At 39.9% G+C, this 14,139-nt stretch overlaps 1 protein-coding gene across 1 annotated transcript in view; it reads right to left on the reverse strand.

Annotated features, from left to right (window-relative positions):
- LOC148873142 (aspartic proteinase 36-like) overlaps window positions 1-12,097 on the reverse strand; it is a 41,654-nt gene extending 29,557 nt beyond the window's left edge. Inside the window, exons 1-4 of the mRNA XM_088963522.1 lie at window positions 11,227-12,097; window positions 10,677-10,806; window positions 10,314-10,564; window positions 3,934-4,158 (exon numbers count right to left, since the gene is read on the reverse strand). Of these exons, the coding sequence (XP_088819648.1) occupies window positions 3,934-4,158; window positions 10,314-10,564; window positions 10,677-10,806; window positions 11,227-11,441 (821 nt within the window). The 5' untranslated portion in view covers window positions 11,442-12,097. The remainder of the gene's footprint in view (window positions 1-3,933; window positions 4,159-10,313; window positions 10,565-10,676; window positions 10,807-11,226) is intronic.
- Window positions 12,098-14,139: the final 2,042 nt, after the last annotated feature.

Here is a 14,139-nt window from a genome sequence, read left to right on the forward strand (position 1 = left end):
CGAAGGAGAAGTGGTGCTCATATAGTGGTGAGATTTCAGGTAGCCGTAGGGTAGGGTTTGTGGTGTCATGAGTGCAACTTTCAGCAATAATCAGTGCTGAAAACCAGTGTGATCAGTGTGATCAAGTCGTGTGCAGTGTGCGGAATTCAGTGATAGTAGAATTCAGCAAGTGCGCAGAATTCAATGATAACAGAATTCAGCAATGGGAGATAATAGTGATAGCAAATCTAATGTGATGATACCTACTGACTACCTAAATGTTCAAATGACCTTCATTAAACTGAATGGTGAGAATTATGTCCCTTCGGCTAAATCTGTAGAAGTTTTTCTGAAGGCAAAGAAGAAGGTGAAACACACAAGAGAGGAGAAACCCTCCACTGATTCTCATGAGTACGAAGACTGTGAACAATAGGATGCACAAATTATCACTTGGTTATGGAATAGTATGGAACCCAAGATTAGTGTAAATTTCATGTTTCTTGACATTGCCAAAGATGTGTGGGACCATGCTAAGAAATTGTATTCTGGTCAAGACAATACAACCAGGGTATATCAGCTGTATCAGGAATACTTTAATCTGCAACAGGGCAATCAGAGTCTTGAGGAGTACTATGCCAATATGAGAAACATCCGTAATGAGTTGAATGTTTATCACCCCCTTACTTCTGATGTCAAGATTCAGCAACAACAGAGAGAACAACTTGATGTGACTCGATTTTTGGTGTGGCTGAAATCAAAGTATGAACCAGTACGGGCTCAGATACTAGGAGGATCAGCTCTTCCTTCTTTAGAAGAGGTGTTTGCTCGACTTCGGAGGACTTCTATTGGATCTACTAAGAACTCTAATGCCTTAGATAGATCAGCATTTGTAGTGTCGAGAGGTTGTGGTGTTAGAGGTGGAGCTAGAGGAGCTCAGTCTGGCCGTGGTAGTAGCAGTGGTCCGATATATGGCCAGTGGACCTACATATAACCGTGGTGGTCGTCGTACTAGAGGTAGAGATTCAGGGGGAGTCCGTGGTAGAGGACGTGGCTCGGGTCCGAGGAGGTGTACTCATTGTGGTATGGATGGACATACCATTAATTATTGCTATGACTTGCATGGTCCACCCTCAACCTGGGCCAATCATGCCATGACTAGTGACACCAGTTCCAGTTTTAGACAGGAGAATCGTTCAGCTGATCAGATGCCTCCTACAGATGGTCCCAGGAAGGAGATGGTGAGTGTTCCCCGTGATGAGTATGAGAGGCTTGTCCAATCCACGTCTCAGCAAAACACAGCTACTTTCGCACACTCAGGTATGGCTTGTTTGGCATCCACACCCAATCCTTGGATTATTGACTCTGGAGCCTCCGATCACATGACTGGAACTCCAAGTGCGTTTTCTTCCCTCTCATTACTCAACATCACAATCTGGTATCAAGTATAGCTGGCTTCATGAGATGAAGCATCACTTTGGGGAGACTTCCTGAGGTTGAAGATGATGGTGACATGGCGGGTTGGAGTACACGTGGCACTAGAGGAATGGTAGAGAGGGGTTTTGCGCATGACAAAATCAAGAGGGAATTGAGACCGTCACAAGCGAAAACCCAAACGACAAGTAACCCCATTAAGGAAATTGATTCAAAACTTTTTTAATTAAGAAGTAGGATGGGTCGGGTCTCTTATGCTGAGGTGGCGAGAAGAAGTGGAAGCCCGGTTAAGAACTGCCAAGCTACTTAGTCTGAGCCAAAAGGGATTGGGTTTAAAGGGTTGGGTGAACCGGATAAGAACCAACTCAGCCCACGTGATAACTTAAAGAGTCACATGGGTCGGAGCAACAAAGAAGTGATGATAATGGGGTGTAGCAGTGGGAATCAGGTAGAGAAAGCCAAGGGAGTTCATTTCAATGGGTTACTCAAAAAGACTTAAAGGAAAATAGTGCGAAGCAAAAGTCTGCGGGTCGTCCAAACCCACGGTATACGAGGGGCCCACTGGAAGATAGGGAGGTAGAAGACGAAGGGAGGATCGATTGCAGGGTAGACGAAGGGAGGATCGATTGGGAAGAACATTGGGGGGAATATTAACTCTAGATTGCACTTTCTTGCCTAAGAATAATCTAATCTTCTTTAAAATATCTAAAAGAATCTCCAAAAAAAACAAAAATAGAATCAAGTTGAAGTCAATCCAATCAAGAAAGAGTACAGAGAAAATTATAGAAACACCCCTGCCAACACAAACAATGAAAAAACCAGAAAATAATAATAAAACTAAAAAAACTAAGACTGTCAACAATTTGTAACAAGCTTGAGGAGTGTTGAAGTTTTTTATTTAATGAGAAACATCAGGAAAGCAGAGTATTTTAGTCTTTATATGTACTTATGAGTAGAGTTGGCTATAATGTAATGTAACTTAAACAGGGCAGGAAAGAAATTTTAGTCTCTTGTAATTAGAAGTATATAGCAGTAGACAACTAGGTCGAGAGAGTTTTTCTTCACCAATTAAACATTCTCAGACTTCTATCCTCTCTAGTTTGTTACCAAACACTTTTTTTTGATAAATTACCAAACACTTAAATTTGGACAGTAGCAATAATCTGCTACATTCTATCTAGATGTTGCAGATAGAATGTAGTTGGACCGCTGAACCCACACTAAATTTTATATTTGAAACATGAACCAAAACTATCAACATAATTAGAGGACTTCTTACACACTCTTAGAAAGAGATCACCAGATGGACTGACATAGTCATATTCAGCATCTGGAAAAGTCAATGTTCCACTATTCAGGATCTTCAGGAACATTTCAAAATAAACATCCCAATTCCTTATATTCAGTTTCCAGTCTCTCCATTGCTTAAGGATGACAAAATTCCACACTTCCACTCTGATATTGCATTTTGAAATTTTTAAAGCCAGTATCATTATACTGGTGGTTGATTATCAAAAGAAAAAACAAGAAAGGTATTCCTCTCAATGTCACAAAATATGTGATAAACTATTTGGATGTGACAGTGTCTTTAGCTTTGTGCAAGGTATTGGTAACAAAAAAGAAAATAATGTAGAAGAGTTTCAAAATAATATAATGACTTAAGAGGGCAATGACCTATTAACCAGAAAACAATGACCAAGTACCACAGAACATAAAAACAACTATCCCAAAAAAAAATCCAGATTACAAAGAAACTTGTGCACTGAACATCTCAGAATTCACAATGCTCCATATACCAATCGCAATGACCAAGTTATAATTTTCTAAGAACACAAAAGAAAAGAGACTTAAACGTGAGTTGACTTGATAGCCTGCATCCACAAGGAAGAGAACCCTATAATTCCACTAATTGTGAAAATAGATGAACATATGAGAACCCTAAATTCTAGCCTTCTCTCTCACCCTTAACACAGACAGAAAAAAGACTTCAAATGGGAAAAATCCAACAATACAAAGAAGAAACACGACTCAAACAAAGAAATATAACCCACATCCTATATAAGAAGCAACCTAAGACACAAACAAATCCTAGTAAAGTAAGATACATACCAGCAGTCATTTGTGTGATGCATGGTCAAGTATTTTCCTTTTTCTAGCAGACAACCAACCAAACTTGGATCCACCACTCTTTTTGGTCTATGCTGATATCTGCTGCTTATCATTAGATCTTGAATTAATGGCAAGAGTAATTGAATTGCTAACACATTTCCCATCATCTACTAATATACCTTTATTGGATAAAAATGTTTGGCATTGTCTATTTAGTTAAATCAATCACAATCGTTTCTAAATGACATCAGGCATTTCCACCCAAACGTTATTGATTTCAAGAAAAATTATGATGTCAATGAGAATAAACCATATCCTTTTGAAGAACTTGAAACATAGCTATCTAAAATGCAAATAAGGATCTTTTAACATGAAACTTTAATTTAGTTCACACATTAAAACATCATTACTTACCGATTGGGTACCATTGGAGTTGTTTTAACTTTTGGCTGCACAACATGTCCGATTGCAAAGATCCCACCTCCATTTACATTATCTAAGCAGTGAGCAAACATCTTTCTCATTTTTCCAGCTGAAGCAAGCTGAGAAATCATGGATGCATTTGATTGTCCAAAACCAAGTATTCCATCCAGTGCTGCACTTGACGAACCTAGATCACCAGATTGTTTAGCACCACACCTATCAAAAAATGTAAGCAAATAAATAAATTAGGAAGTAATGTAAAAAGACATTTTAGCAGCATTGGCTACAAAGAAAATGGCAGAAAATAAAGGTAATTCATAATAAGCATCATTTGGTTGCTCAGAAAACAAGGATTTTTTTTAAGATGATGTAGAACCCACTATAATTTTAAGTTTCGCTGTAAAAAAATATTTGAAAAATTCAACCATTTCAGATAGGTTCTACCACCTTCCCCTTTCAGCTGGGATTGGACCAACTTATTATACCTATGTTCTCTATACAATGAGAAAAGAAGATAAGAAGCTTGCTGCTTCAGCACATGAAGCTTGTTGCTTTACCTATTTTCTCTGTAATTTTAGCATCTTCAAACCAGGGAAGTTTCCTAGTTGGTTTGTCTAGTGAAGAAGCATAAATGATTAAAGAAATTACCACTTTATGACGGTCCATCTCACCAACAGCGCCATCAGCACACCATCCAAGTGTCATCATGTATGTCTTGGGTGAGGCATTGTATGCTTTTTATATGGGGGGTATACCAATGGCAATATTATAATTACAAGTGTTGAAGATTAATCAGTTTTCTGATGTTTTTCTGAGTAGATGTTTTATGTTAGTTGTTAGATAGGAGGGGGGCCACAGTAGTTATGTGAGTCCAAATTTTTTTATGTTTTTGAGTATTATATATGCTGTTTTATGTTTTGCCGCCCTATAAGGGCATAGTTGTCTTTGTACTGTTCTATTATTTTTAGTATAAATAATAAGTGAAAGGGGCAGCCAGGTTATTGCTCTCTTTTCTTTTCAACTTCTCTCTTCTTCTCCTACTCTCTTCCTTCTCTCTTCAAGAAACCACTTTTCTTTCATATTTTTTAATTCAGCAGATTTCTACTTGGTATCAGAGCATCGGCTAGGGTTTCTTGAAGCATTCTCATGCAGCCCTAGATCAGCCGACTGCATGAAGTAGTAAAGGGCTGATCGATCTGCTATAGATTGCCCAGTTCTTGGATTTTTTGGTGGGATCTAGTCATCAGGAAAGTGATCTACTGTCCGGCATCAAAATCAGGAAGAACTGGAGTATAGGGAAGAGTCCCAAAAAAGTTGGACTCTTTGTTTTTGATCTGATCTTGGGCACCTAGGTATTGTTAGTTTTCTTTTGATTTTCTGAAGAGGGTGGTTTGGTTTCAAGAATTTTCTAAGCCTCCTGGAGTGATCGATTCACTCTTCTTTCTGTTGGGAGGCATGGGGAGGAGAGAGATTTCTCTCCAGCTAGGGCTTTCTTCTTCCGAAAGGGTTGGTTTATGTGTGTGTGATATTAATTTATTTTTTGAAGGTCTCCAATCTATTTTTTCTTACTGTTGAACTATTTGAAGTAAGATGGAGAGTTGGAATACCGAGATGAAATCTACTGGTACTGTGGGACTGAATGTTGGAGGTAGTAGTGATATTTTTTGGTCTGGGATCATTACTAAAGTAAAACTTGATGGTACAAATTATTTGGAGTGGGCACAATCAACTAAGATGGTATTGGTGCCCATGGAAAATTAGGGTATCTGACTGGGGAGGAGAAGAAACCTGATACAAACTCTTCCTAATGGGTGCAGGAGAATTACATGGTAATGTCCTGGCTATGTAATTCTATGTTACCTCATATTGCAAAAAATTTCCTATGGGCTAATACTGCTATGGAGATTTGGGATGGAGTGACCGAAACCTACTCTCATAAGCAAAATGAAGCCAGAGCCTATCAGTTAAGAAATCAGGGGATAAATATGAAACAGGGAGAAAAACCTCTTGTTGTGTATTTCTCCATGCTAAAAACCCTATGGCAGGAAATAAATCAATTAGAAACTATGGTTTGGGAAAGTGTAAATGATGCAGCAACTTATCACAGATTGGTAGAGAGGAATAGGGTTTTTGAGTTCTTGGCAGGGCTGAACCCTGAATTTGACATTGCTAGGCAGCATATTCTTTCTAGGGAGGGTGCGACACTCTCTCAGGCATATGCATTTGTCTCTGGAGAGGAGAGTAGGAGGAATGTAATGCTGAAAAGAAAGATTCACCTAGCTCTAGCCTTCCAGATGGACAGCAGAATGCAGGATCCAACTACACCACTTCCTTTGCACATACAGGTAGTTCATATGCAACTGCAAATCTTGCATCCACTTCAGGTAAGGAGGGACCTCCCTAGATTATAGACTCAGGAGCATCTGAGCACATGACTAATGCCCCTACCCTTTTCAGTTCCTATCAATTGTGCTCTAGTAGAGACAGAGTCTCTACAGCAGATGGTTCACATATGCCCATTGCTGGGAAGGGAACAGTTAGAGTGACCAATGATATAACTCTGTCTTCTATTTTACATGTCCCTAGACTTCATACCAACCTACTGTTTGTTAGTTCTTTGACAAAAAAAATGAATTGTTCTGTGACCTTTCTTCTTGGTAATTGTGTTTTGCAGGATCTAGAGTCAAAGAAGATGATTGGAAGTGGTCGTGAGGTGAATGGAGTCTACCTTCTGAATGAGATTCCGAGACATCAGGGCCATCATGTTAGCAGCAGCAGTAGTAGTGGGTCAGAGTTAGTGAACCAGATTATGCTTTGATACAATCGCTTGGGACATCTTTCTTTTAGTTCTTTGAAATGTCTTTTCCCAAAGTTGTTTGAGTCTGTTCAGTTATCTACTTTGGAGTGTGAGAGTTGTCAGTTAGAAAAGCATTGTAGACAATCTTTTAAACCAAGTAATAAAAGTACTTCTACTTTTAATATTGTTCACACTAATGTATAGGGGCCATATAATATCCCTTCCATGGGAGGATTCCGTTACTTTCTCTTGTTTATGGATGACTATACACGATATTCTTGGATATATTTGATGAGATCACGTGATGAGGTTCCTAACTTGGTACGATAGTACCACCAGATGGTTCTCACACAATTTGGAGTGAGAACTAAGGCTTTTAGATCAGATAATGCTAGAGTGTACTTTGAGAAGGACTTGACAACGTATCTCTTAGAACATGGTGTAGTTCATCAGAGCAGTTGTGCATATACACCGCAACAGAATGGAATTATTGAGAGGAAAAACAGACACATTATGGAGGTGACAAGGAGTCTTATGGTGTGTTTCAGTTCCTATGCAATTTTGGGGATATGTAGTTTTTACAGCTGTGCATTTGATTAACCATGTTCATTCACAGGCTTTGGGGTTTAAGGTGCCATTTAGTCTTCTTTTTCCAGATGGGGAGATATTTCATATACCTCTGAGGGTTTTTTGTTATGTTTCCTTTGTTCACATTCTTGGCCCTCATCGCAAGAAATTGGATCCTAAGGCTAAGAAATGTGTTTTTCTTGGGTATGCTCAGAACCAAAAGGGGCATTGCTGTTATGACCTAGTGTCGAGGAGCAGATTTGTCACTATGGATGTTACCTTCTTTGAATCCACCTTCTTCTTCTCGAGTGGTTCTTCTCATGGAGAGAGTTTTGGGGAGGAGAACTCACAATCTGTTCCTCTTCCTGTTCCTTTGGTTCCTCCATCAGTTCAGCCAGCACCTCCATCAGTTCAACCAGCACCTGCACCTCCAGTTTCATTACTTGAGCCTCTATAGGCAGCCTCACAAAAATATCAGCGTCGGCAGATGATGGTTGACTCCACTTGCTTTTGCTTCCTCTCAGTTTCATCTTCATAAGACACTTCTTTTCCCTAAACTTACTACTCACTTAATTTCGGTTGGACAACTTGTTGAGAATGGTAACAATTGTTTCCTTTTTCTCGTGATGGATGTCTTATTCAGGACCAATGCAATAAGACAGTGAAGGAGAAGGGGCGTAGACTTAGACGGTTGTTCACCTTAGAGTTTGAGAAGACACTTGCATCACCCAACTCAATTTGCCTACTCTCTACTACTCCGAGACTCTGAGCTCATAAATTATTTGTAGAAATAATGAGTGGAATTTATGGCATAGACGTCTTGACCACCCTTTTACTAAATACGCAGAGGTGTGACGCGAGGCATTCCACTACCTAGACGTGTGAGAAATAGTTCAGAACGTAAGAGGCGTAAGCCTACTTAAGATGAGGGGGGAGAAGGAGGATCTCATTTTTCTTTATTTTTAATAAAAATCTTTTATATTTTTTAAGTGCAAGAAACAACCAACGGTATCTAAATCCTCTACTGAAGCAAAATATCGCATTGTCATTTCTATGCAGTGAGAGTGTATGGTTGAAAGTTCTTTTTCAAAAACTACGTATTCCAGCCTCTCATTCGGTTCCTATCCATGTCGATAATGTTAGTACAATCAAGACTGCCTCAAACTCTGTGTTCCATGAACACACGAAGCACATTGAGGTTGATTGCCATTTTATTCGAGATTTGTTTCTTGTTAGCCACATTTCCCTTCGTCATATCTCTTATGGATTTCAACTTGCAAACATCTTCACCAAAGCTACGACTCGTCCTTGACACAAACTTTTTTATCAGCAACACAGAATGTATTTATTGATTAGAATAAAAAGAAAAAGCATATACAACAAGAAGTTGTGGGCAGAAGGATAAGCCCAAGAGAAGCAAACCACTAATTACAAACCAGCCCAGAATATAGATTGTCTTTGAATCCCTTGTTTAGCTAGCCCATCAGACATACTGTTAACTGATCTCCTAACCCATCTAACTTGGACCAACATGTCTTTGGATATCTGCTTGAAGCGCCTGAGTTCATTTCTTAGCTTCCATATTATTCCTTCCCCCTTTTTCAGCCAGTTTACAACAATCTTTGAGTCATCTTCAATAATCAGCCTGTTAATCCCCATTCCTTTGGCTTTTTCAACACCATACACTGCTGCCATTGACAAACTGATGCTTCTTTCTCGGCATCAATTTGAGGGGGGTGTTGTGAGAAGGGCTGATCTTTTGTTTTTCATATTTGGGAGTATCTTTTATCGTGTATCATATGTACCATATCACTGTATATTTCATTATTATATAACATATCTTGTTTGGGTGTGTGAGACATAAGACACCCTACAAACCCTAGTTGTCATGGGAAGGGCTAGATTATTACAGACATTCATTGGACTCAAAAATGCAAAGCTGTATCAGATGTTGAAGAATCATCAAGGTAGAAAACCAACTTTCAAGATGATCTATATTGGAATAAGTGGGATCTTAAGTTATGAGAAATGTCAAGCAAGCAGAGATGTTCCCACCTGCAGTCTTAAGTTCTATGTGGTCATTCAAAAATCGAAATAAAAAAATTAGGCACCTACCAATAGGTAATCCCTTCTGTTCCCAAGCACCTTCCAAGCATTGGGAACAAGGCACCAGTCATGCACAACCCAATGATTACCTTATTGACCACCATGTCTGTATAGGTGACTGGATTTGAAGAGCTTGAGAAGGAATGCATTATGGTTGAAATTTTAGGCACTTCTATATTATTTGTATGGCAGGCCTGATCTTAAGTATTCACAATTGTTTGACTACAAATGTATATTTTTTTGTACTCGATCTTAATTGTCAAAGACTTTTATTCATGCATTTGTTGTGTGGCAGGTCAAGTCATGTGCAAGACTACCAATGCAAAAAGCACCAAAAGCATGCCTTTACATGCCTTGCTAGCACTCAGAAAGAACTCAACTCCACATTTCTCTTTGTGCCCCAATATTTAAAAAAAAGAAAGGCTAACTTGTACTCATTTCAGGAGATGTTAAATGCATCCAGGTTAACAATGTTGTTATTAAGGAAGTCATGTGCTAGGCATGCCTAAGTTTTCCTAGCTGGTTCTCCAGCACATTTAACATATTTATTATTTTCACACTTGAAATTGAAAATAAGAACATTATTTCATCCAAAGAAGTGTGGTTCAAATGCATTATATAAGAAAGCACATATTATCAAAGTTGGTTTTCCAATTCCAGCAAGACATTAATTTCCTGAAGATCTGTATATTTCATTGGTTCAACAGGATATCCATATAAGCATGTGAAGACCAATAGTACTTTATATGCTTAAATACTTACTCACACGTTTCTATTTGGGTAAAGAAGGAAGAATAAAAACCATGGTTGTAAATATTCCAAGTCAGTATATTACATATTGCCATCTAGAAAGTTAACGATATGAATAATGTTAAGGTGAAAATAACAGAAACTGACTTACCCAAATACAACACTTCCATTTGCTGGTTTAGTTTGGAAGTTTCCAGACACTTGGGCATATTCCACAAAATCTCTTATATAGTATCCAGTTGTTGTGCTCCCATCTCCATACACCACACTATATGCACAAGGTCCACCAACATAGCAGCCAGGAAGATTTTCACCATTATACATGGAAGTACAAAAATCTTGATCACAAGTTATCTCCTTTCCCGTCTGAGAATCTTTTATATCATATAAAGTAAGTTCTACCTGTACAGAAGTAAACATTCCAGAATGAATGATGATACTAAAATGATGCTGACCTACAATTAAAGAAATGAAGAAACCAAAATAAAGGCATAAATCAAAATAAGAAGCATACACCAAGGTCGCTTTTCTTTGGACACCGGGTGCATTGGATACAATTCACCCATAGAATGTCGCTTCCAGTATCAACTTGTACATAGTAATCCTTTGGAGGAGTTCCAATTCCAATTTTTGCAAAATAAAGCCTTAAACAAACAATCAAAACAAAAATGCATCTCATTTAGCAAAGAAAACGCAAACTGAGCTAAACACAGCAACTTACCAATTGCCAGATCAATAAAAAATACCAAACCAAATCAAAGAAGAAATGAAAATAAAACCACCAAATTGGATCTACCCACTAATAAGCCAAAATAATTTTCACAGTGAGAAACAATAGCAATTCTCAGTTACGAGGGCAAGATATCATATTATAAACCAAACTCATGAAAAAAAGGAAAGAATTTCATCAAGAAATCAAATAAAATATGATAAAAGTGAACGGGTCAATGGAGAATGCATTCTCAATTACGAAGGCAAGATATCAAATTATAAACGAAACCCATGAAAAAAAGGATGAATTTCATCAATAAATAAAATAAATTCGAGGTCAATGGAGAACTGACCCAGTACTAGCAGGATGGCCATCTCCACCCAAAGGAAGATCAACATTGGCAAGCAACCGACGGTGACGCCGCCCATCATGAGTTTTTATGTCAGTTAACGACCGCTTCCGACCCGCAAATTTGTGCTGAACCCTGAATACTCCATTGGCAGATACATTTGAAAGAAGAACCACAAGTACAATACAAAGAATACAGATCGACCTCTTGAGATCCATCACAAACAGCAAATCTTGCAAACTTTTCCCCTCTGTTCTTATTTTCGAAATAAAAAATCAATCTTCTTATTCCTACCTAACAACGGAGGGGAAAAGGAAAAGAGAAAAAAGAAAATTTGGAGAAGAGATTCAGGGTATCCCTGCCAGAGGTCGGTGGGCGGAAAGGAACTCAATACAAGGAGACAAAATATATATATAGAAAGAAACACGGCTTCAACGGCAAACAGACTAATTATTTTCCTTCTTTATCCATCAAAAACAAATTATTTTCCTTTATTTTCTCTTCCTTCCCTTCTTTCTCGCTCTATAATGGCTGCAGTTTGACTGATCTGAGAGTTCTATTTGGACCAAAGGAATTCGTTTGGACGGTTGAATACAAAACCCAATCGATTTAGGGGCCTTTTTTTTTTTTTTTGCTACGAAATAGGGGCTTGTTGGACTAACCCATTTGAATTGTGTATCTATTTACGTGGGTTGCTTGTAATACGAGTGCAGATTTGGTCCAACACAGGTCCCAACTGATATTGCAGCTGTACATCGGGAACATCTCACTGGACAAGTAAGATGTTCCCATACACGGCTGCAGTGGTGGTTGGGAGTGGTAGTTGGGACCTGGGACTAGATCCGAACTCGTGTAATACGGATCTCAGGTTTCCAAAGGTTGTCTTCTCGTTAGCTACTAAAAATAAAAAATTATTAAGAATGTAGTTTCACAATTTGCCCACCATTATTTTTAAATTTTCAAATAACACTTATGATGAAAATTTCAATAGGGGGATGTCTAAATCCGAGAAAATATGACCGAATTCAAATTTGAATTATATCATGATCCAATCCATTTTCACTCTGTTGGAAAAAATAGAAGAGCAACTTTTGGTCCTAGGCGTAGGCTGAGCTTGAGGACCAAAAATTGAAGTCAATTTGTCTAAAATTGCAAGGTGTGTTGGTCTAGGTTCAAATTGAGCCCACCCAATTTGTATCCCTATGAGTCACTAAACCACCACCACCAATTAGTTGAAAAATAGTTTTCTTTTTTAGTTAGTTTAAACTTTTATTCTATTTTCGATGGTGCACAATCCGGCCGGTTCTAGCTATCAACGACCTTTCCTCTGACTGGAGCAATGGGGAGCCTGAAACGGAGAAGATGAGAAAACTCTGGGGGGAACCCGGTGAGATTGCTCCGAAGCTCAAGTTAGTATTCTTCTCAAAGGCAAGAAAAAACCAGATGGCGCAAAGTTTTGCATACCTTGTTGTTGGGGGTAGGGGGCCTTTTATAACCACTTTGCGCACTCACTCCGAGGCTTCTGTCAAGTCGGATATGATCACTTCCGTGCTTCTGCCAGTTCGGGTGTCATCCCTTCTGCTGGGACAGAACCGCCACTGCTCCTTGTCAGAGCCGTCTCTGTAACTAGAGATGACGGTGGCAGGTGGCCGTTTGAAGTGCGGCTGTCAAGCATCAGATCCCAAGTCAGTCAGGTGCGCTGCCCCTGGATACAAACTTTCTCGGTGTCAGGCATGGTACGGTTGTTCAGTTTGGCATCCTGGAGGCGAAGTGCTGGAGTGGTGAGCGAGGTGAAGTCTTGAGTTCGGAGGTGTGTCCCAAACTGCCATAGGGTAGGCCAGTTCGGAGGTGTGTCCCGAACTGCCATAGGGCAAGCCAGTTCGGGCTACTGCCCTTCGGGTTTGGCTCGGAGCCCAAGGGAGAGTTTGGGCTCCTAATTGAGAGTTCGGGCTCCTAGTAGGGAGTTCGGACTGCTGGTAGGGAGTTCGGACCGCTGGTTCCTCCCTTTGGTGCTCGCGCCTTAGGCGTGCTGTTGTGCCGAGCTATTGCCTTTACCACGTGTTGCGTGATTACGAGGCCAGGCCAAATCTTCCTTCATCAATTGCCCCCCACTCCTCGTGCTAAGGGTCTTGCCCTGGCGCGGGGAGTTCGCGAGGTGGTAGGTGGATTTGTCCCGTACTTCGAATCTTGATAGCGCGAGATGTGTTGTCAAGGTTCTTTGGGTTTCTCGACCACCCAAAAAGGCAGGAGACGAGCCTACCTACTTACGAATGCTGATAGACGTGGTGGCGCGCACTTATTTCAAATTTCAAAAAAGCGCACCACTGGGAGACGTGATAGTGGGTCTTTTCGATTTTGAAAAGACGCGCCACTGCCGTTCGAAAGGCGAGGAGATGTGCGCTGGTCGCTTTGTCAGTTTCAGAAAGACATGCGCGGCGTTTTGTCAGTTTCAGAAAGACGTGCACCAACATTTCGTTAGTTTCAGAAAGACGTGCGCTAATCACATCTCGGTCTTAGGGGACGTGCGGTCAGCGCGAATGCGATCCGTCAGATTGGCTCTGATCTTCATTGTTGGTTCTCGGTTACTGTGGGTATAAATAGTAGGGGACCCCAGTCGCTTTGTCACTTCTGCGCTTCGCTTCTTGAGCTCGTGTTCAAATTTCAGCTCGCCTCTTGGTCTTTTAGCTCGCCTTCAAAGTTTTTTGCTTGTTCCATTTTTCGGAGTCTGTTCAAACCTCTTTTTTGGGTGAGTACTTTCCTGGAATCTACCTTTTCTCCTTAATGTCTAGCTTGGATAGCTCAGACGGTTCTTCTAGTGGGTCTGATGTAGGTTCTACGAACCGAGTTGCATCCCCCGATGGCCTTAAAGAACCTAAGGTAGAACTTGAGGACGAGCTCGAACCTGTAGTTCGAGCC

The sequence above is a fragment of the Nelumbo lutea genome, chromosome 1 (genome assembly GCF_056320005.1).
Source record: "Nelumbo lutea isolate HS-2025 chromosome 1, American lotus-T2T, whole genome shotgun sequence".
NCBI classification, from domain to species: Eukaryota; Viridiplantae; Streptophyta; class Magnoliopsida; order Proteales; family Nelumbonaceae; genus Nelumbo; species Nelumbo lutea.